The sequence below is a fragment of the Cnephaeus nilssonii genome (genome assembly GCF_951640355.1).
Source record: "Cnephaeus nilssonii genome assembly, chromosome: 17".
In the NCBI taxonomy this organism is placed as follows: Eukaryota; Metazoa; Chordata; class Mammalia; order Chiroptera; family Vespertilionidae; genus Cnephaeus; species Cnephaeus nilssonii.
This window is the reverse complement of record NC_137088.1, coordinates 316,992-340,192: the sequence shown is the minus strand read 5'-3', so window position 1 is coordinate 340,192 and position 23,201 is coordinate 316,992. Positions and strand designations below refer to the sequence as shown.

Below are 23,201 nucleotides of genomic sequence, written 5' to 3'. Positions count from 1 at the left end.
GGGTCGGGGTCCTGGGCGCCCTCCTCCCGGCCACCGCCTCGCTGGTGTTTACATGTTCCCTGCGGCTTGGCCGGGCTGCGAGGCTGCGACGGGCGAAGTGACCACCTGGCTCCAGGCCCTGCTCAAGGCAAACAGGGTCCTGACTGCCCGCCAGGCCCACTGGGGGCTCCCACTTCCTCTGCCAGCACCTGGATGGCCTGGGCGAGGCTCAGCCTAAAGGGGAGGCCTGGCCTCGTCCTGGGTGCAAATAACCTGAGGAGGGCGGGCCGGCCTTCACCTGGAGGCGTCTGCTTGGATTTGGGAACCCGGCGAGCGAGCGCCCAGCACGGCCCTGTGTGGGGTGGAGAGCCCGTCCGGGGGGCAAGGCTGAACCCTGCGCCAGAGGGAATCCAGTCGGAGAGGAGGTTCACTCCGTCCTGGGCACCCGTCCTGGGGGGCCCGGTCAGCATGTTCAGGGTGAGGGGGCTCGCGGACTGGACTGCAGAGGCCTCCGGAGGATCTGGGCTGGAAGATGGGCCTGGGCCCAGCGCTCGGGCCCCAGTGGCTGCCCGTGGGGTGGGCGGACGAGTTGCCTGGAAGGCCCAGTGGCCAGAGTCCTGCAGCCTGAGCTGGGGAGGGCCATCAGACACCCCTGGGGGGTTTGAGGTCTGCCCTGCATATGTCTCCCTGAGCCAGTGCCTCACCGGGAGTCCTCCCTACAGCGCCCCCCCCCCCCCCCCCCCCCCGGCTACCTGCCTGCCCTGCCCCTGCGGCCCCCTCTGCCTCCTTGTTACACAGAGACTGCTGCTCTCCCCCGGGCAGCCCTGCTGCTCAGTGTGGTTCAGTGGCCCTCAGGCCCGGCCCGGGCCCCTGCCATCCCGAGCAGGTCATCACGGGGAGCCCCAGTTCTCTGGACAGTTGTCTGTCCTGCCTGCCACCTGGAAGGTCAGGTGGGCGTGGCCTGGGCTGCTGGGTGCCATGCCAGCTCCGGGGTCCTGGCCTTGTGACCCTTGCCCAGCCTCCGATGAGGGGGTGCTATTGGAGTTGGGGAGCTCTTCCCGGTTGCCAAGTCCCTGGAGGAGAACACGGTCTGAGCTGAGAGGAGGGAAGGGCGGGCCAGGCTGGGGCCCCTTCAGGGCCTCACAAGATGCCAGTCGGCCAGAGCTCAGGGCTGTGGCTGGGTCGGTTCCGAGTGTCGGGCCAGCGAGGGCCTCTGCCATTCTAGGGCCCACGCCTGGGGTGGGCAGGGGCCAAGGGAGGTGGAGGGGGGATGCTCAGTGACCGTCTCGGTCCATTGTGAGTGACCGAGTGCAGGCTCCACGGCCAGCCCTCTGGCTCCCACAGCCCTGAGCCAGAGCAGGGACCCCAGCCGACCTTCCCCTGGCTGCCCGGGCGCTCCCCCTGCACCTGTCGCATCCTTAGAGTCACGTGAGGGCTCCCCGAGTGTCCCAGCCTCCAAGGGGCACAGCATGGCCACGAGACAGGCAGGAGGGGCCTCGGGCTTGGGGTGGGGAGGTGGCCAGGGACCCAAGGGATCTGAGGTCGGCCCTGGGTGCACAGCTGCTAGGGGAGCGGGGCCAGAGGCAGCCTGGGTGGAGAGCGCCGGGGCAGCTGGTGGCAGGGAAGGCTGGGGCCCCCCCCGCAGGGCCCACTGGTCAGCGTGCGGCACCGCGGGGCCCGGACAGCGCAGCCTCTCCCGGGCCCTCCTGCTGGACGGGGCCCTGACCCCGGGCCCAGGGGCTGGCCCACATCGCCAGACCCCTCCTGAGGTGGGACTCCAGAACCCGCGCTCCCAGCCCCTCGCCCTGGAGTGACTCGAGGCCCCAGCTCAGACCACAACAGGAAGCTTCCTTTTCCTCTTTTTGTTTTGTTCTCCCAGCCCAGCCATGAGTGGGCAACCACCGACCGTCCGTCTCTTGGTCCATAGGTCCAACCCTTGGTCCCCGGTCACATGACTGTCTCCCACTCCTCTTGCAACAAGGCGGGGGGCCGCTCGGGCGCAGAGGCCTCCTCGTCCAGCCCCGAGCAGGAGCCGTTGAGGAAGCCGGTGTCCTTGGACATGGCCGCGGCTGGCGGTGAGGTCTGGAGGGCCGGGGCCCCCGGCTTGGTGTGACCGGGCAGCTGCGGGTGGCCATTGGTGGTGGCAGCGGGCAGCAGGCGGGGGCTGAGGGGCAGGCCGAGTCCCGCGCGGGAGCCGACGTTGGTCACGCTCGTGTGAGACACCATCGGACCGTAGCTGTAGCTGCTGCTCCCGCTGCGTGCCTTGCGCTTGAAATCCAGGGCGAGCGTCCAGCGGCTCCACGACTTCCTGATCTCAGCTTGGACCTGGGTGGCAGGAGGAGGTGGGCCTCAGGAGCGCCCCTGACCCCTCTGCCACCCGTCACCCCAAGCCCAGCAGTGCCCCCACCCCGGCCCCTACAGCACAGCCCTGGAGGGAGACGGGTAAATTCCAAATTCCCGGAAAGTTCCAAGGCCCAGGACTCAGTGTCTGGCTGCAGGCAGCTGACATACCCAGAACCTCTGAGGCTCAGATGGCCCCGAGGGTGGCTGAGTCGCTTAATCTGGATGACAGAGAATTCAGCCCTGGGGCTGGGAAGACACTGGGCTACCCCAGAGATGGGTGAGCCCACAAATCCTAGCACATCCTGAGCCTGAGCCTGAGCCACTGGGAAGACCTCTCTGCCTTCAGGACGTTCTTGGAGGAACAGAGGAAGAACCGGGCAGGAGCATGGGAGGAGCAGGGCTCCGGAGCCCTGGGGCCTCTTCGTCCTCCCTGCCTTGCCCGCCGACGCCCACCGCTTAGCCCACCGCTTACCTCGCCATTGCAGAAACAGTAGATGATGGCGACAAAAAATCCCTGTGGGGAGGAGAGAGGCAGAGGCTAGGGCGAGCCCGGCGGTCAGGAGCAGGCAGCCCCGCCCACCTGGCCGGCCCGCACCTGGAAGGAGTTGAACAGCATCTCGTAGTGCATCTGGACTTGCCAGAGCGCCCCTGAGACCTCGGTGTACGGCGTGGCCATGAAGACGATGTAGTGGACGCCGAAGAGCGGCATGAGCACCAGCGTGGACTTGAGCAGCTTCCTGGGCCAGCAGGGCACAGGTCAGGGCCGCGCCGCGTCCCCCCCCCACGGGCACTCGGCCCCTCCTCCCCACCTGCCGGCCCCAGGCGCCAGAAGCCACCACGGGGCCTGAGGCTCTGGCCACCCGTGGAGGACAAGCCAGTTCATCGGGTCAACTTGGTTGTTCCTGGAGCGGACCAACTGTAGTCCCCTCGGGCCCTGCACCTGCGGGCCCCGCCCGGCCTCACCTCACCATCCCAGGGCCCACTCCTCGGTTTCAGCACCTTCGCCGCTGCCACTGCCCACCTGGGCCTCGGACTACCTGGGACCAGCTCGTTGAGGGGACGTCTGGGTTGTCCCGCCCTTGCAACCCCAGCTCCAGTGCAGCGCCTGGCGCTGAGGGCCCGGGTTGGCTTTGGGGTGCCCAGAGGCCAGGAGCGAGCCCATCACTTTTGGGCGGGGCCAACCAGGGAGTTGGGAGTTGGGTCCTTCCCCTGAAACAGGCTCATTCGTGGAGCCTCAGTCTTGGCTTTTGTATGTGGTGCCTGGATGTTGACCTCTGAGGAGCCTGGCATGGTGGGTGCTCACCGGTACTGCTGCCGCGTGTCACACCGGCCGGCATTGGTCTCCCGCAGCTTGGTGGCGAGCACCCGGACGATGTTGATGAAGAGAATGAAGTTGAGCTGTGGAGTGAGGGGGCTGAGTCTCCATGGCCTCCTAGCAGGGCGGGGGCAAGGAGCGGGACCCATGGCCCTGCCCAGGCCCTGCTCTGCCACTGCATCTCCGGGGGCCGTGGGGCCTCGGCTTCCCCGTGAGGACCAGGGACCGGGATGGAGATCAGCTGCTTCTCAGGCCTTGTGGCTGTGACCTTGGGGTCCAGGGACACCCCCACCCAGTCCTGTGGCCACCCCTGCTCACCACAATGGAGGCCAGGATGGGCACCTGGATGATCCACTTCTTGTTCCCGGAGCTCAAGTCCCAGCACCTGCGGGAGGTTGAGGCGTCAGCCCCCACCCCGTCCTGCTCCCACCCAGAGCCTGCCCACAGAGGCCCAGAGCTGGTCTACTCTCCCGTTAGCTGTTGTGGACACAGGTCAGGGTATGCTGGGTGTGGCCAGGCGTGAGGCCACCCTCAGAGACCGATTTTGAAGTAGCCTCTTGTGACCCTGAGCTGGGGCCACTCAGGGCCAGGGCGCAGGAGGCCCCGTCATCCGCTTCACAGAGGAAGAGGGTGTCAGGGGTGTCTCTGGCCTGTGTTACCCCAGCCCCTTCTCTGCCTGGACCTACCCCGTATTGGCCAGCGTGGCTCTCACACCGACCCACACAGCCACAAAGATGGCGGGCAGACCTGTGTGCAGAGAGAGGACAGCGCGTGAGGGCCTCAGATGCTATTCCAGGTGTTTCTTCTCAACCCACCATGCCAGCTCCGTTCCCCTCGTCCCTGACCATCCCCAGCTTGCCCCTCGTTGTCCCTGACCCCTCACCCTGGGCACACAAGCTGCTTGGTGACAGCTGGGCCCTGGCACGTGCTGCTCAGCAGCCTCCCCTTAGGGCACGTCCAGCCCTCTGCCCTCATCTCGATTCTGCACCCCCTACACATGCACCCCCTACACACACAGCCCCCTGTGGGGCCCATGGTGAAACCCAGAGTCAGAAGCAGCCACATGCAGGCTGTTCCTCCTCCCTCCCCACAGGGTGCTGCTCTGCGTGGGGGTTCCCGTGGGGGAGGGAGCCTGTTACCGGGGGAACCTCAGTGTGCCCAGGCCGATGCCAGCTCAGGTGGCCCATGGCACCTCTGGGCGAGCTCTGCCTCTAGGAACGGAGCCCAGGTCCCCACCCTCCATCCCCTCACTTGGGTCTGGGCCTGCGTACCTCTGGGAGGGGAGGGAGTGGCCTGGGTTACGCTTCTCTGTGCGCTCCATCAGTGCGGCCCCCCCACCCTGACACCCTCTAGCCCAGAGCCTGCTTCAGTTCCTGGGACCAGGTCTAGGTCTCCCCTCCAACTTCGGGGCTGGCTGTGGATGAGGTCAAGGTCAGAGTGTGTGCCAAGGAGGAGGCTGTGGCTGTTGATCTGAGGGCCTCTGGGTGCTGAGCACTAGACCTGCCCCTCTGCAGTCTGGCCAGCTGCCCAGAGCCCAGCCAGGCTCTGGAGCTGCCAACAATAATGGACAATTATCAGCAACTCGATCCCAGAGCCCGCAGGGGAGGAGGGCAGGCCCAGCTGCCCATTCTGCAGGGGGGCTGTGCATGAAGCTGGGGGGCGGGGGAGGCAAGGGCCCTGCGGACAGCTTCACACAGAGGGGATTGGTGTTCACAGTCAGGGTTCTTGGGGGGAGGGTCCCAGATCCCAAGTCCAGCTCCAGGCTGACCTCTGACCCAGGATCCCACTCAGATCCTGAGCTGGATCTTTTTGTTGTTAATCCTCCCCCGAGGGTATTTTCCATTGATTTTTAGAGAGAATGGGAGGGAGAGGGAGAGGGAGAGAGAGAAACATCAATGAGAGACACACACACCGGGGTCGGGGAACCTGCAACCGAGCACGTGCCCTTGACTGGAATCGAACCCAGGATCCTTCAGTCCAAGGGCCGACACTACCCACTGAGCCACACCGGCAGGGCCTGAGCTGGATCTTGACCTGAGAGCCCTCACCCCCTCTCCTGGGCTGAGCCCCAACTCCAGGCTGAGCCCATCCAGGCGAACCCACCCAGCCACGCTCTGCTCCCCGAGCCCGGGAGGGCGTCAGTCACAGAAGGGTGGGCAGGCTGCCCCTGCTGCCCCACGCCCAGGGCAGGATATGCTGTGTGGGTGTCTCAGCCTCTGGTGCCCTCTGGCCCCATCCCCCACGGCCCCCCCTGCGTACCCCAGCCAAAGACCGTGAAGCCCCACAGGTACTTCTTCTCGGAGAAGAAGGCCATGAAGATGAGGCTGTGCAGGTACAGCCCCTCCACCAGGATCCAGTAGTAGTTGGTGGCCAGGAAGTAGAGGAAGAAGGTCACCGCCACCCGGCAGCCCGCCTAGGAGACCAGCGTGTCAGCCGGCGGCGGGGCGCATCTGGGACGTGGGGGCGGGGCGGGGTGGCTCAGTGGAGGGGGCAAGTGGTGCTGGGCACGTCCCGCGGGAGGGCAGGCTCTGGTCCAGGTCCCCTACCCAGGGGCGGGTGGCAGGGTGCAGGGCTGAGGGTGCGGGACTCGGAGGAGGCTGAGGGCGGGGCTGCCAGGGGCGCACTCACGTAGCCGGCGGGGGCGGCGGTGGCGGGCGGCGGGGGCGCCTGGGCGATGGCGCGCAGCTCCTCCTCCGTGAGGCGCTCGGCCTCGTCCAGGGTGAAGCCCGAGTACAGCACCGCGTCCTTGACGAAGATGCTCACGGCGCGCAGCATGAAGGACAGGAACAGGTGCATGTGGATGTAGTTGCGTGTGCAGTGCAGCCGCCTGCGGGCGCGCGACACAGCCGTGGTGGGGGCGCGGGACGAGTGGGTGGGGACACCGGCCGGCAGGGGAGGGCAGAGGAGGAGAAGGGGTGCGCCCCGCCCCGCCCCCGATCTAGGCCCCTCCCCTCCGTCGCCCCGTCCACCTAAACAAGGCCCCGCGCGTCGCCCCGCCCACCTAAAGAAGGCCCCTCCCCTCCATCGACCCGCCCACCGATATAGGCCACGCCCCTCCACCCTAAAGAAGACCCCACCGGAAGCAGGCCCCTCCCCTCCACCGCCCCGCCCACCGATCTAGGCCCCGCCCCTCCGTCGCCCCGCCCACCTGAAGTAGGCCAGGATGAGCACAGCCACAGTGAGGGAGGCCAGCGAGACCGAGTAGCCCACCGTGTAGATCATGCCCAGGCGGTCAAACACCTCCTGTGCAGGTGGGAGACGCCCGGGGGAGGGTCAGAGGTCAGGGCTCGGTCAGGGTCACCCATGGTGCGGGTGGCCTCACCCGGCCAGGTGAGGGAGGGGGAGGCTCTCACCCGCTCACGCGTCTCATTGGTCAGGAACTTGACGCATTCGCTGTAGTTGGCCCACGTCCGGTTGTGCCCGGGCACCAGCTCCCAGCTGCCATTGCGGTCACAGCGACGGTAGGCATGGCCTGCGGGTCCGTGGGAGGGTCAGGGCGGGCAGCCACTGAAGCCCTGAGCTCCAAGTCCTGTGTCCCGAGGTGCCCACCCTCCCCCGGCCGCCTTACCTTTGTGATTGAAGTCATAGATGTAGTCGGGACAGGGCACTGCCACCACCTCGCCCGGCGCCCCCAGCGGCCAGCACAGGATGTGGTCCCACTCAGGCAGGCAGGGGCGCCCTGTGCCCACAGACAGACAAGGTGGGGACACCCGTCAAGTCCACGGTTAGTGACCAGCGGGCACCTGGGTCAGTAGCTCCCTCAGGGACAGTTGCACCCCAAGACGAGAGAACTCAGGCCCGGAGTGTTCTGGGGAGACTGTATTGAGCCCTTACTCCCTATGTGCCCTGCATCCACCTGGCCTCAGATCTCTACCCACCTGGCCTCAGATCTCACTACCCGCCCCTCCCCCGCCGCCTCCCCGTCCCCCCCCCCACCCCCCCCGCGCAGGTACTGGCACTGGCCAGAGGCTGGCAGAGGCCAAGAGGGGCAGTGGTTTGCTCGGGCAGAGAGCCCAAGGCCCTGCCCCTCAAGTGCTCAGCCCTGGCCAGGCCTCTCTCTTCTCTCTGGTCTTGGTCTCACTTCCTGGTGCCCCTGGAGAAGGTCCAGGTTCTGGACTAACCCCCTCAGCTGAGAATGCTTCCTATGCGACCCGCCGGGACCACAGACAGGAGGCAGGTCCATGGCCAGTGCCCGCCAGGCTCCCGCGGAGCGGGCGTGGACCACGTCGGCCGTGCTCCCTCCACCATCCGAGGCCGCCCGAGCGCAGGTGTGCGACTCCGGCGAACACGGGAGAGGCAGTCTAGTGCCAGGCAGGTGGCACGTCCCACTGTGGGCTCCGGGCGTGAGCTATGTGACCTCAGAGGGTCCCCCGTTTCTGAATCCCCCCCTTTCTCTCTCCCCCGCTCCCTTCTTTCCCCTGCAGGGTTCCAACCCTGGGACTGTCCCGCCACCTGGAAGGCTGCCTGGATGGCTGGCCCCACCCCGGCGTGGTGAAAGGCCCTCTGTCCTGGGCACCATATTCCCAGCCCCGCCTGGCCAGGCCCACAATTCCCTCTGGTCCCTGGGGAGCCCAGGGTGACCACAGCCTCCCAGATGTGGCCCATCTGGAATCTGCTGCCCACCCAGCCGGTTCAAACCGGCCCTGTGGCTGCAGCCTGGGCGCTGCGTCTGTCTCTTCTTACGTCCCTGGGGACAATGCGGCCCTGCCCGCCCCTCCTCTCTCTTCTCCCTCCTCGTCCCACTGTCTCCCGCCCCGCCCTCTCCCGCGTGCCCCTATGGCCACCTCACTGTGCCTTGGTGCGTCCTCCTCCGATACACCGAGTCCCCACCCAGTGTGAACCTCCTGGTCCCCTTTCCGTCTCTCCCTGCCTCTTTATCTCTGTCTCGGGGTCCCTCCCAACCTCTCCCTGCCTCTGTGGATCTCTCTCCATGGAAGGGGCTGTAGTCCTGGGTACCCCCACCCCTGGAGTGGTGGGGGGCAAATTCTCTGCCTGCACCTCCTGGGGGCTGAGCCCAACCAGCCTGCCTGCCTCTTCCCGCTGCCCCCTCGGCTCTGTCTCCTCCCAGCCCCTCCCCTGCTTTCCGGGGGGGCGGGGATGGAGCGGGGCTGGGGGTGGGTGGGTCCGAGCTGCCTCCGAGGGATGCGTGGACAGAGGGATGCGTGGACAGAGGGATGCGTGGACGTACCTCGGCGCCTGCTGCCGGGGGGCGCCTCTTTGTCCTTGGATTCAGGGTAGAGCTTCCCGGGTGCCTTCTCCTTCCTGGGCCTCCCCGGGGCCGCGGATGCCCATCCTCTGTCCGATTCCACGATGTTGGCTGGAGAAAGCGGGCAGTTACGCTGTCAGTGCGGCAGCAGGGGACCCAGGCACCTCGTGCCCCGGACTCCCGGGCAGTACCGCGGGGGTCCTGCCCTGTCCGGCCGACACCCCAGCTGCTGGGAGAGCTGAGAGGAGGCGAGGAAGTGCTTTACAAACTGTGAAGTGCTTGCCGGGTGCAGAACCCACCAGAGGGATGGCGACGTGAAAGAGGGTTCCCAGGGCAGCCAGCACCAGGCGGTGGGGACCGACTAGAGGGCTGGGTGGCAAATGTGGGCAAGACATGGGCACAGGTGGTGTCCTGGACCCAGTGAGCTGCAGCCCACGCAGGAGGCGAAGGCCCACCAGGGGGCGCCTGGCGAAAGCGGACAGCAGTGATGTCAGCAGAGGTTACACCGGGAAAAGGAAGCCAGGCCAGAGCGCCGGGCAGGTCAAGAGGCTGCTGGTGGGGAGACGAGAGCAAGAGCCTCAGCTGGCCAAAACCGGTTTGGCTCAGTGGATAGAGCGTCGGTCTGCGGACTGAAAGGTCCCAGGTTCGATTCCGGTCAAGGGCATGTACATTGGTTGCGGGCACATCCCCGGTGGGGGGTGTGCAAGAGGCAGCTGATTGATGTTTCTCTCTCATCGATGTTTCTAGCTCTCTATCCCTCTTCCTTCCTCTCTGTAAAAAATCAATAAAATATATTAAAAAAAAAAAAAAGGAGCCTCAGCTGTCAGGGCTGGGCAGGCAGTCTGCCTACACTGCCCCCCGACCCTGGAGACCCCATCGAAGGGGGGCCTGGCCTTGCTCGCCACGGGAGATGCGTGAGGTCTCTTCCTCGTGGCAAAGTCTCCCTCACTCTCCAACTTGCGTTCCTCAGGCTGCAGCCCAAGTCAGGCCCCTGGCCTTCCCTTGTCAGGTCGGTGGCAGCAGTGGGAAGCTGAGTGCAGACACCTGGGCTGGGATGGCTGTGCCTTTGCCTGCCTGCACCCTTGGGCATCCGCAGGGCTGGGGAGGCAGGATGGGTGACGAGGGAAGACAGGGCTGGGTCGTGAACTGGGTGCAGGAGGTGCAGCCACAACTAGGAAGAAGGCTGGGTTCAGGACGCAGAGCCAGGAGAGCAAGTCCCCGAGCTGATGGGCAGGGGACCAGGCGCCGCGGGTGGGAGTGCTGTGGGGAGCCCTGTGAGTCCATGCGTGGGAGATGGGAGAAGCACTGTGTGTTACACCGTGTGCCCAGCCTCCTCCCCCCGCAGCATCAGGCCAGCTCAGCGAGGATCTGCTCTGGTCAGCTGGTCATTCTGGGCCTGGACTTTCTCCAGGCCGATGAGATTAGCCAGACCCATGTCAGAGGTCTGGACGGGCGCTAATGAGGCCCATCTCCACTTCCAGGAAATGGACTCCAGACAGAAACCAGTTCGAGATGAGCAGGAGCTGAGAAGTCAGGGGCGCTCCCCCCGCCCGCCCCCCTTCCCACGGCCGTGCTGTGCTGGTGGGAGGAAGCCCGCCCTACCCCGGGCCAGCACCCTCTCCCGGACAGTGACCTTGACTGACAGAACCATGGATACCCATCCTCAGCCTTCCATCCTCCCATCCAGCCCCAGGGACCCTCAGTTCTCCTGACCCTGGACACGTGGGCTTCGCCCTCTGCCCAGGTGGCCTCCGTAAGGACCTCACTCTCCTCCTGGACCCGCCATGAATACCTCCTCTACCAGGAAGCACCCTATGGGGTCCGTGTTCCTAACCCGGCGTGCCTCACGGATGTAAGCAGCTTGGGGTGATTCAACGTTCGCTGTCTTCATACCATCTAATCCCCCCTCTTCCTAGCCATGGGTGTACCTCCTTCTGCACCCCACTCATTTCTGAGCCTGTTGACTTTTTTATTTTATTAAAAAAAAATGTCTTCATTGACTTTTAGAGAGGGGAGGAGAGAGGGATAGAGAGATAGCAACATCGATTGGCTGCCTCCTGCACACCCCATGCTGGGGATCGAGCCTGCAACCCCGCATGTGCCCGGACTTGCCGGCTCATAGGTTAACGCTCAACCACTGGTCTTGCCTGAACCGCCCCCCTTTTGGTGGCCTGGCCCCCCTTCCCTGACCCACCCACCCCGATGCCACTTGGGTCTGCAGACTGGCTCCCGCCCTCCTCCGGCCCCTCCCTCTCGGGACCCCCCAGCCCTGTTGGCCCGCCCCGCCCACCTGGCCTCTGCAGGACTTCTCTGAGCCGCTTCTCACACTGGGCCTGGGCTCGGTGCAGCAGGAAGATCTGCTCCTCTTTGGTCATGACGTCATCTGCATCCACCTACCAGGTCCAAGGTCAGAGTGCAGGCCAGGCGGCAGCCGGTCCCACAGCCACCCTGAGGGACCCTCCCCACCCCCCCCACCCCCGTCCCAAGGCCCTTACCCTAGAAAGTGGGAAATCTGCCTACGCGGCTCCCATTTCACACGTGGGAAGCCACGGCTCCAAGGGGTACGGCCGCATTACCAGAGGAAAAAAGGGGGTGGGGGTCCCGTCTGCCCGCTAGTGACCCCGCCTGCTGCAGCCACTGATACTCTGTCCAGGCCGCTCCCCAGGGGGGCATGAGAGATGGATGGAATGTCCCAGGACAGATCCTCACAGGATCGGCCGCTTTTGGGAACCTGAGTGGGATGGAGTGAGCACAGGGCGTGCTGAGCTCTGGGGGAAAAGGCCCGGAATTCCTCCAAGTCCTAGCGCACGGGGAACTCTGGGAATCGCCAGCTTCCACCCTGACACTTTCCCCGGAATGGAGGGGGCCTCAGCCCTCCCACCGAGCACTCCCCTAGAGGGAGCTGAGGGAGGGGTGGGGATGCTGGCCGGGCCTGCTGGGCGCCCACATCCCCAGTCCCAGGGCTTCTCGGGAAGCTGCCCGGTACCAGCAGGCCTCGCTCCGTTCTGGTACCAGCAGGCCTCGCTCCGTTCTGGTACCAGCAGGCCTCGGTACCAGCAGGCCTCGCTCTGTTCTGGTAACGCAGTCACGGTCGGGACTTGCTCCAATGCTCTGCCTGCCTGGGCTTCCTCCCACCCACTGGGACTCGCCAGCTCTGTTTTCAGGAGGGAACAGAAGCATGGGGCGGGGGGGGGGGGGTGTCACCCCAGCCTCTGTTCCCCTGACTTAGGGTTGGAAAGGAGTCAGAGGGTGACGACAGCGCCCTGCCCTGGGAACAGCTCCGTGTGCCCAGCCCGTGAGGGAGCCCCCCAGTAATGCACTCCCTGAGGCCCCCGGGACACGGACATGTCCCTGGAGACCCCAGGGCCGGGCTGTGTCCCCTCAGACTCCACAGGGCAGAGCTGGCCCCCACGCCCGCCACAGGCAGCACTGCACCCCGCAGGCATCCCAAGGCCGGGCTGGGCCCCTCGCTCTGAGTGGGGTTCGCAGGCCTGGGACCCAGCAGGAGGCAGGGAGGGAGGGGGCGAGGGCTGGCTGGGGCTGGGGGTCGGGAGCTGGGCTCCGGGGAGAAGTTAATTGACCGAGTCTCTGGGCGGCAGCAGCTAGGGCTTCCCGGGCCAAGGAGTCTCCGTCGGCTCCGCGGGCCAAGGGCTCTCTGCCTGTTTCCCTTAGCCGGGCCTGTGCGTGTGCGTGTGCATGTGCGTGTGCGTGTGTGTGCGCCCGCCTCTGTGTCCTCACACAGGGCGTGTCAGCGTGCATATGTGGGACGTGAGCCTGAGTGTGTGTGAACATGCATGTGTACATGTGCTCTGGGCAGAGGCTACTGTCAGGGTGTCCATGGGTGTCCGTGCTTCTGGAGTCTGAGTTGGACGCTGAGAGCTCAGCTGAGCCCCATGCCATGGCCCCCGGGAAGGGCTGAGCAGCTTTCTGTGTGTTTGCTGCTGCCCCACCTGTCAGCTATGGGGGGGCTGCCCCCACCTGTCAGCTATGGGGGGGCAGGCTGTGGGGCATGGGCTTGAGGGAGGACAACTCCACCTGCCCAATCCAGGGGCTCCAAGACTAACCGGGAGTTCCCTTTGTGCCTCTGGTATTGGGGATCCTGGCTGCTATGGGTCTGACCCCTGACCCCTGTGGAGCTGCCCACCCCCACCCCATCATAGCACCCACTCCCTACCATTTATTGTTACAACTCATGCTTCCATCAGTAACCACCACCACCACCACCACCACAGACTATCACCGTGACCAACAACCCCAACACAACCACCATCACCACCACCACAGACTATCACCTTAACCAACAACCCCAACACAACCACCATCACCACCACCACAGACTATCACCTTAACCAACATCCCCAACACAACCACCACCACCACCACCACCACCACAGACTATCACCGTGACCAACATCCCCAACACAACCATCACCACCACCACCACCACCACAGACTATCACCGTGACCAACAACCCCAACACAACCACCACCACCACCACCACAGACTATCACCGTGACCAACATCCCCAACACAACCACCACCACCACCACCATCACCACCACCACAAACTATCACCTTAACCAACATCCCCAACACAACCACCATCACCACCACCACAGACTATCACCGTGACCAACATCCCCAACACAACCACCACCACCACCACCACCACAGACTATCACCGTGACCAACATCCCCAACACAACCACCACCACCACCACCATCACCACCACCACAAACTATCACCTTAACCAACATCCCCAACACAACCACCATCACCACCACCACAGACTATCACCGTGACCAACATCCCCAACACAACCACCACCACCACCACCACCACCACCACCACCACCACAGACTATCACCGTGACAACAACCCGAACACAACCACCACCACCACCACCACCACCACAGACTATCACCGTGACCAACATCCCCAACACAACCATCACCACCACAGACTATCACCTTAACCAACATCCCCAACACAACCACCATCACCACCACCACAAACTATCACCGTGACCAACATCCCCAACACAACCACCATCACCACCACCACCACCACAGACTATCACCGTGACCAACATCCCCAACACAACCATCACCACCACAGACTTATCACCTTGCCTAACACAACCGTCTACCACCATCACCACCACACCACCATCATGGGCACGAACTACTATAATTACCAGTATCACTACCACCAGTGTTATCAGCACCACCACTGCCATCACCAGTGTTGCCGTCAGCCTCCTAATTGCCATCAGCCCCCTTTGCCAGTCTTATCCTTACCCCTCACTACCCACCTCCCTTCCCCCACCCCCTTTCCTTCTGCCCACCTCCATCTCTCAAGACAGACAATGCACTGCATTCTCCCAGCTGATGGGGCGCTCCCATGTGACCGGCTCAGCTTCCACAGGCCCCAAAGACAGGCACCCCGGCCCTCCCCACAGACACTCTAGCCCACGGATACGGCTGAGGGTCAGAGCTGAGGCCTAGACTAAAGGCGTCAGTCATGGGTTGGAGAGTGCTGGTTTGGCAGACAGACAGACAGACAGACAGGTGTGCTCACCGGGGGATGGCCAGGCACTGGCCCAAGGTGTCTGCTCAGCCCCCGCCTGCTGCTATTGGCTGCACCCTCTCCACGGCCAGAGAAGGCGCCCTCTTTGCTGGAGCCTCGTCTTCACGGTGGATCTGGGCATGCCCAGAGAGGGAAGGTGTGTGCTCCCAGCCCCCACAGCCTCCAAACTCCTCCGTTCACCCACAGGACAGCAGCCCCACCTCCGGCCTCCTGGACACACCACCCATTTCTCTGTCCCCCCGTCACGGCAGGACTGCCATTGTAGCCAGAGGGATTCAAGGCTGAATCAGGGCAGCCCTTTCCTGAGGCGCGGAGGCGGGCAGCCACACCAGGGCACTCCCACCTGCCAGGAGGGCAGCCCCTCCCCCCCCCCAGCGGCTCCCTCTCTGCACCCGGAGGCTCTGCCTCCACCGCGGACAGGCTGAGTCTGGGAAAGCGGCCTCATCCTCGCGCCTCCCTCTTCCACCCGGAGAACGGTGAGAGCTGCTGAGGAGTGAACGAGGTACAGCCCGTCCTCAGGGAGCATCGACCGGCCGAGGCTTTGAGGGGGATGAAGTTCCCACCGGCTAACGGACCCAAACTGACCCAAGAGCAGCTCCCCAGCTGGTAACCGGCCATTCTTATTGGAGGACCTGCGCGGCATGAAGGGCCTCAGGGCCGGCAGGGCTGACCCGGGGGGCGGGGGGCGCTGGCTGCTCCTGCCCTCGGTCAGCAGCACTGGCCCCCCATCGTGGCTATGGGCCCCCGTGCCATGGCCGCCCCAAGCCGGGACCCAGCCTGCAGAGGGAGGTGTCTGAGTGCAGGGGCCCCAGTGGGGGGTGCTGGGAGGGGGGGGCTCCAAGGATGGGGGAGAGGGAACAAGGAGGCCTGCCGGGTGGGGCATGCCTCACAAGTTTTGGGGGTGCAAGGACCTCCCAGTAACTCCTTGCATACCTGGGTCCACCGGGGACTCACACGAAGATTCAAGGTCACTGCGGGGGCTTGGGGGGCAAGAGGGCCCCTCCTTGGCCTCTGCTCTGTCTGAGGAGGCCTGCCCCCGGCTGCCGCTCCACCCTCACCCGCCAGCCCTCCACCAGCAGAGTTGGGGTCTTCATGGCCCAGCGCCTGATGGGGGCGGAGGACTCAGACCCGCATCATTTTGGGTCCAGGGAGCCTGTGGGTCTTGGCTTCTGGGACGAAGACTAGGGACCCAGGGTTGGGTCATGGCCAGGGGTCAGTCAGACAGCCACACGGATGGGCCCCCCCACCCTGGTGTCAGGTGTGCCCAGCCCCCTCCCCACACCCCTCCCATGGTGCTGGGTCAGGGCCGTCTTCCCCTGACCTGACCACTGGGCGCAACTTCCCCCTGCAGCACACGCTCCCACGTTCCACCCAACACAGAGCCTCCCTGTGGGCGCGACGTGCAGCCCGTGAACGTGCGGGGGCGGGCGATGCCCTGACCTTAGCCCTGACCTTAGCCCTGAGCTGGGGGGAGGGAGAGGCAGCCTGGGAGCCCTGGGCTGGGGTTTGCGGGGCTGGGGCGGGGTGCGGGGCGGGGGGCTGGGAGCCTGCATGTTATTTACAAACACAGGAGCTGCCGTCCCGGGGAGACAGCAGTGTGTGGTCAAGAGGCCCGGATGTGTTTCTCATTTCCTGCGTTCAGGAGCCCAGAGGAAGAGAAAGCCAGCTGCCACCCCCCTCCCCCGGAGCCAGCAGCTCCCCAACCCACTCCCACGGCCACCCCACGCGGACGGACCGTGTCAGGGCTGGGGCGGCTGTGACGGTGGCCGTGGGGGGCGTGGGGGGCAGTGGGGGCCGTGGGGGGCAGTGGGGGATGTGGGGGGGCAGTGGGGGATGTGGGGGGGCAGTGGGGGATGTGGGGGGCAGTGGGGGATGTGGGGGGCAGTGGGGAATGTGGGGGGCAGTGGGGGATGTGGGGGGGCAGTGGGGATTGTGGGGGGGCAGTGGGGGATGTGGGGGGGCAGTGGGGATGTGGGGGGGCAGTGGGGGATGTGGGGGGCAGAGCCAGCTCCAGCCACTGACCAAATGAGAGCCACTCCTCTCGGGGCTTCTCCCGCTGCCAAATTCCACACGTTTTCCGTCTGTGGTCCCAGACAGGCCTCCTCCTCCGGGAACGTGGAGGAGACACAGGGATCCTTCTTCGGCGCTGACACCTCTGCCTCTGGGGAAGGTGTCAGCCTCGGGGTGCCCTCTGGGGTCCTCGCATCCGTCCCTCCGTCCCTCCCCTGGGTCCAGCCTGGTCCTGGGAAGACGGCTGCTGGCGGTGTGCTCACCTCAGGAGGCAGCAGATCCCATGGCGGTCGACCCTGGACCTGGCCGGTCTCTCCGGCCCCGCGGGCGCCCCCTCCCTGCCGGCACCAGCCACGGCTCCTGGACGTTGGCCACAGGTCCTTCCCCTTCCACCACATCCCGTCTTACAAACGGGGACACAGAGGCTGAGCGTCCCGCCAACGAGCAGAGGCCGGGCCTGGAGCTGAGGTCTGCTCAGCTCAAGCTGCAGCCCTGGAGGCCAGGGGTGGGAGTGGAGGGGGGGGGGACCAGCCACCCGGTCCTCTGGGGCTCCCAGCACCAGCTTTCCTCAGTCCCATGGCACCATCTCCTTCTGCGCGGAGCGAGCGCCTCTTTGCAGAGCGCCTGAGGCAGCCTCCGGGCGGAGGTGGGCGCACAGGTGAGCAGATGCCGATGGTGGCGGCTGGTGGCGGCGTGCTCGGCTCTCACTGCCGGACACTGTGCCTCCAGGCAGACCAGGAGAAACCCTGGTGGACGGGAGACCCCTCCTGCCCCCCTGGCCTCCTGCCCCTCTTCTCCCGGTCGCACTCCTGGGACCTGCGCTGCCTCCATGTCTCGTGCCCACTGCGTGCGGCTCTCCCCACCCCTTGCTGCCCTCCGTCTGTCCGGCCGGAGCTGGCCGGGCCGGGCTCCTGCAGGGACACTCCTGCCGGCCACCGCTCACACGTGTGGACTGCCCCCCCCCCCAGGCTTCCTGAACAAGCCGCCTGTGTTCGTGGCGGGGAGGGGCTAGGGGAGGCTGTGATGCCGGCCAGCGTGGACGGACGCCGTCGGGCCACAGCGGGACGGAGCCGGGAGGTGGGATCCGTCGGTGGCGAGGAGAGGGTGGGTGTGCACCGGCCTCCGCCTGGGCTGGAGGACCGGCCAGAGCTTGCCTGGTCGGCAGAGTAGGTCCCACCAGGTCCCCCCTCCGCACACGGCTGGTCCCAGAGTTGGGGCTCGTAAGGGTTGGAGGTTTCCCACGCTTCTGCGCATCGGAGCCAAACCTTGCACCCTCTCCCAGTCACTCTATTTTGCCGACAATTTAAGGGGCACGCACAACTCCCCCCTCAAGCTTTCTTTTTGCTGGAGACTCCCTCTCTCTGGCCTTCCTGATGTGGTGGCCGCCGGGGAGTGTCCCCAGAGGGCCCACGACAGGAATCTGGGGGAGGCTGCTCGATGCCTCATTAAAACATTCCGAAGGAAACCCAAGTTCCGAGGGCTCGCCCCTCCCCCTGCTCTGTCCACAGGCAGTCAGTCCCCGGAGCTGGGGAGGGGGCGGGGCGGTGGGGTGTGTAAAGGGCAGGTGATATAAAAAGCTTCAGCAAATCAATACGGAAAAGGCAAACAACGCAGGAGAAAGATGGGTAATGGCTCTGAGCAAGCTCTTAGGAGACGGACCATAAGCCAACGGCAAGTCCAAAAGCTCACTAGTAACCGGCAAACTCCAATGACACGAGGTCGCTTTTCACCTCTCCGAACGGCCAAGGTGAGGCAGCGAACCCTCATGTCTGACGAGACGGGTGCTGGGGGAGGCGGCTGCAGAGGGCAGTGTGGCCTCGTCTGTGAACATTGAAAACATGCGTGTCCCCAGACCCAGCAATGACAGAATCTAGAACCATCCACCGGGGACGGGCACACGGGGACGGGCGACGGCATTTCGAGGCGCTTCTCTGCCACGGCCAGGATCACACACACGCGCATACTAGTACACGCACACACACACACACACACGTGCACACACACGCATACATGCACACACACACACACACACTGTGCAGAAACGATCTAATGTGCATTCCTGGGAACGGCGGCCTGGATCCCGATTCTGGAATACGACACAGCATTAAAAAAAGACGGATTTGCATTTACCGACACGCAGGGTTCAAGGTGCATCGTTAAGTAGAAAAAGGTGTGGCGGAAACCCTGCCACAACCCGATACCATTTATTTAAAAACAAGCGGAAAACTATAGGACGAAGCTACCTCCCTGACAGGGACTCGCAGTGCCTTTTGGGAACGCACAGAGAAAGGTCGGGAGTCCCCCCCCCCCCCCCCCCCCGACCCCGGGCGGTTAGACACTGTTTTCTCTAAAAGTGGGAGTGGGGCTCGGAGTAATCAGTGATGCTTGTTTAATCTTAGCATTTGACCCTTTTATAAGGAAGAACATTTGCAAGGGTCGGTTATGAAGTTAGAAATAAAAATTTAAAAAAGGAAAACAAGATTTTGTTTTATTTTTTAGAAAAAGGAAGCAAAAGAAAACCCGAGTGGGCACGGGCTCCCTGCCGTGGAGGAAGCAGCTCGGTGCAGAGCCGGGACCTGGGCTCAAACCCCCTCGCGCAGACTCACTGTGGGCACCTCAGGACTTGCGCATAAAATGGTGGGTGAGTGGACGGCGCGAGAAAACGTTGGAGACGGGTTCCAGCTCAGAATCTGGGGACAGCTTAGTTCCTTCTTGTCTCTGGAAGTGAGCTCTGTGGCCGAGCTGCCCCTGGAGCAGGCTGGGAGGGGGCCCCCCTGTCCTCGCCCCCCCCCCCAGTCCTTCTGGAGTCTGACTCAGGTCACGTCTCTACACGTAAGGCCAGTCCCCTCCCGCCTCCCTCCTGCAGGTTCTCCTTCACGTGTCCTTAGGATGGAGCACCCCAAGGATAAGACCACCCCTCTGCCCCCTATTCACGATCTGTGGGCGCATCCCTCCCTCCAGACTTCACTCCACCCGCTCCAGCCTCACGGTCCCTCTTCCCTGTACGCACGATGGACCGGCCGAGTCTGACCACAGCCAAGCTTGCTCCCAGTGGGATGCTTTCCAGTCCCCCAACCGTGAGGTCCCTGGAGATGTGAGCTGGGTCCCGGGGCTGGCTGGGCAGGCGGCACACAGGGTGGGCACCAGCTCAGGCAGGTGGGCATGGTGGGCACCAGGGAAGATCTTGGTGGGAGAAGCCGTGCCTGGTTCAGGAGCGGGAGCTGGCAGATGGGCAGCCTCTCGCTGGCTCCCACTAAGCCCAGGGGACCACAGGGTGTGAGTGACCCTCCAACCGTACCCTCTAGCCCCGAAGCCAGGGAGGGTCCAGGGCACTCCCGTCCTTCGAGTCCAGCCACAGATGCCCCAACACGGTCCCGGAGCAGACCCAGGCCCGATGCCCCTCCTGTCCTGCCTCAGCCTTGGGCCCGCGCTAAGCCGGGCGAATGATCTGCGAGTGCCTCCATGGAGTGTCTCGGGGGACCGTTATCCTCTCCCCCACGGGCACAGCGCTGGCACGTGGTTGGCACGCAACCAGTCACGGCCCCAATGGTTGTGTGGTTCAGGCGTTACCAACGGGACAACAGCAGGCCCTTTCCAAGAGGGTGTTGGGAAGACAAACTAGTTAACTGTGTCCAGTGCTCAGAACTGTGTCTGGCAAGTAGACAGCAGAGCACTCAGTAAACAGGAACACGCAACTGACAGACCTGGGCGCCCCGGTGTCCACATACGCACACACGTGCAAGCACAACTCTGCTCCAGCAAGGCGTGTGTAGACCCACAGCTTCCCACACGCGTGGTGAGCTCACCCATGGCTCAGACACACACAGACCCAGAGAACAGCCATGCCCAGAGTCCCACAGACCCTGCTCTGACAGACAGGCATACTCGCAAGACACCCAAGCCCATGGCCCCGTCTATCCCTCCAAAGTCACACGCACACGCATGTGCACACAGACTGTGCCGGTGGCTCTGCCCAGGGAGCTGAGCGCCTGGGAAATGGGAGCCTGGGAAAGGGGAGGATGGGAAATGGCTCAGGGCCCTGGCAGTCACCAGGGCTCCCCCGTCTACCCTTTGGGAAGCTGGATTCATGGGCACGAGGCACACTGAAGCCTGGAGCAGAGAGGAGCCTCGGGTCGGGGTGCGTAGGCAAATGTTTCTTTCCTGCTGACTTTTCAGAGATGGGAACACTGAGGTGCGGAGGACAGCCCAAGGTCACGCAGGCTCTGGGCAGAGCTGGGAGGACCCCAGAGCTACGGCCTTCCTTCCCCTTGCGGCTCCGCCTGGGTAGGAGCTGGCCCGGAGGCGGCCGCCTGCCTCTTTCTAGAAGGGAACGCCTCACCTGGGAGGTGGGCCGGGGAGGCAGCAGGGGCCTGAGGGCAGACACAGGCACCCTCCTCAGCAACCGGCCGGCCCGGCTGGGTGGGATCTGATGGACGTTCCTAGAAAAGGCCCGCTCCAGCGTGTCTCCAGCTCTTGGCTCCTCCAGTGACCCCTATTCTTGGTCTGTCTGCTCCTCCTGCTCTGGGGAGCTCTGTCCGCACCCCCTTTCTCTCTCTCTCTCCCTCCTCATCTCCCATCCTTTCTCTTCTGGTCCCTCTGGTCCCCTCTTGGCCTTTGCTCTCGGGAGGGTACAGATGGGGTCCCCCATCTTCCCTGAGCGTTTCTCCTGTAGGAATGTTCTGTGAGGCCAGGGACTCCTTCTCCACACCGTATGCGCCTCTCCATGGAAAAAGCTTCCACTCTGGGTAAAGCTGGGTGTGTGTGTGTGTGTGTGTGTGTGTGCGCGCGCGCACACGCGTGTGCACGCAGGGGACCCTGAGAGCTGGAGGGTCCCCTACATCCTGCCCGCTGCCTGGGTGACTCTGACCTCAGCCCCCAGCCCCGTCCTGGAGGCCCCAGAGCGGAGTCTGTGGACGCCACCTCAGGGCCAAAGCCCACCTCCGGCCGGTCACACTGTCATCTCCGTGGGAGACGCAACCGGAGCAGTGGTGCTCACACAAGGGGAAGGCAGGGGTCCCCAACCACAGACCTCCAGACCTGGGACCCCAAACCCAACCTTCAGAAACAGGGAGACGTAAAGGAGGCGTTTGGAACCCAGAATGCAGACACCCCAGAGACAGTAGGCACCGAGGACCCGGGTCGGAGGGGACCCCCATGCAAAGTTCAAAGGACTCGGGGAACCCAAGGCTCTGCACCCCGAACACCCCCTCCTCCCCCAGGGACCCCGGAGCGAGCCCGCCGCCCCGGCGGGGACTTACCAGGGCAAACGCGGAGCCCAGCACCGGGCAGCAGAGCAGCAGCGCCAGGCCGGGCACGATCCGGGCCCCCATCGCCGCCGCCTAGGGCCCTGTCCCTCGGGGCAGCCGCCGCCGCCGGCCCTGGGGTGGGGGGTTCAGAGCCGCGTTAGGCCGGCGGCCCCGCCCACGCCCGCGCCTAGGAGACCCCGGCGGCCCGGCGGCCCGAGGGCCCGGGACCCGACGCGGGGCCCATGCGCCGAGGGCAGGCGAGCGAGCGCGAGGAGAGGGCGGAGGCGGAGGCGGCGGGCGGGCGCCGAGCGCTGCGGAGCGGCCCGTCTGCCTCGCAGCGGAGAAATCACATCCATATGGCCGGGCCCCCCGCCCCCGGCCCGCCCCCCGCCCCGCCTTTTCTTTTTTCCCCTTTTTTTTTCTTTTGGGGAACTGGGAGCTGCGGCTTCGCCCCACGCCCAGGGGGAGGGTCGGGGGAGGGGTCGGGGTCGCGGTCCGCGGGGGGCGCGCGGGGCGGTTATTTTTAGCTCCGCGGCGCGCGCGGGGACGGGCAGGGGGCGCGCGGGGACGGGCGGGGGGCGCGCGGGGACGGGCGGGGGGCGCGCGGGGACGGGCGGGGGGCGCGCTTGGAGCCACTCCGCGTGCCGCTCGGGGCTGGTCCCCACTTTGCCGCGACCCTGAGACCTTCGGGGGTCGGGCCGCGGGCTCCCAGCGCCGCAACCCCCTCGGGTCCCTATCTCGTCGCCGGCCGCCTCCGGCACCCCCGCCCCGTCCCCGGCGGGAGTTCCGCCTGCGCCCGCGCCGCCGGAGCGCGCCTGCGGCCGGGACGCTCTGTCCGTCTGTCTGTCTCCGCTCCCCCGGCCTCGGCCTCCGTCCTTCCCGCAGCCCCAGCTCCGTCTCGGTCACTCCCCGGCTCCCTCCTTCCCCTCCCCCTTCTCTCTACGAAAACATTTGCAAGTTTCCAAAAAAGCCCGGAGCCCGGAGGCTGGGCTGGCGGCTCGCGGGCTCCGAGGCGGCGCCGTGGGCTGACCCCGAAACGGACCAGCCGCCCGCCGGCCAGCCCCCCGCAGTCACCCCTCCCCGCCTCCGGCCCCCTCCCCTGGCGCCGGCCCGGACCCCAACTTACTCCGAGCGCGCCGCCGCGGCCCCCGCCCTGCCATGGATGTCGGGGGGCCCCCGACAGACTCCCCAGGACAGCGCCCCGTCCGCGGCCCCGGGGGGACTTCATGGAGCTTTCGGGGTCTCCCTGGCCAGCCTGGCTTCCTGCGCCCCCCGCCCGGCCGCCGCCCGGAGCCGCCGCCCGCCGCGCGCGTCCCTCGCCTGGGCGTCTGCCGCTCCCCTCCCCCCGCCGGGCGCCGCCGCCTCCCCCGCGCCGCCTGGGCCTCTCGCGCCCCCGCCCCCTGGTCGCTCCGACGCGGCGTGTGCAGGGAGCGGGGCCCGCGGCCCCCGGCATCGCTCTCGGGGCCGCGCTCGGGGCGCACGGCGGCGGGACGGGCGTGTGGAGGGCTTGG

At 65.4% G+C, this 23,201-nt stretch overlaps 1 protein-coding gene across 5 annotated transcripts; it reads right to left on the bottom strand.

The window, feature by feature from the left end:
• Nucleotides 1–241: 241 nt before the first annotated feature.
• PTH1R (parathyroid hormone 1 receptor) lies at nucleotides 242–22,956 on the bottom strand. 5 transcript variants are annotated; one of them, XM_079794378.1, is made up of 15 exons: nucleotides 16,457–18,650; nucleotides 14,426–14,547; nucleotides 11,134–11,236; nucleotides 8,826–8,954; nucleotides 7,206–7,316; nucleotides 6,991–7,109; nucleotides 6,786–6,880; nucleotides 6,266–6,464; nucleotides 5,897–6,050; nucleotides 4,324–4,384; nucleotides 3,956–4,022; nucleotides 3,626–3,720; nucleotides 2,918–3,059; nucleotides 2,795–2,836; nucleotides 242–2,304 (listed from the first exon to the last, which is right to left on the bottom strand). In XM_079794378.1, the coding sequence occupies exons 3-15, from the start codon at nucleotides 11,216–11,218 to the stop codon at nucleotides 1,927–1,929; spliced, it is 1,677 nt and encodes a 558-aa protein (XP_079650504.1). In that variant the 5' UTR covers nucleotides 11,219–11,236; nucleotides 14,426–14,547; nucleotides 16,457–18,650; the 3' UTR covers nucleotides 242–1,926. The 5 variants fall into 5 exon arrangements, with proteins under 5 accessions (XP_079650504.1, XP_079650503.1, XP_079650505.1 ...); XM_079794375.1 differs by lacking the exons at nucleotides 14,426–14,547; nucleotides 16,457–18,650 and adding exons at nucleotides 21,703–21,822; nucleotides 22,817–22,956 and having other exon boundaries at nucleotides 243–2,304; XM_079794377.1 differs by lacking the exon at nucleotides 16,457–18,650 and having other exon boundaries at nucleotides 14,426–14,664.
• Nucleotides 22,957–23,201: the final 245 nt, after the last annotated feature.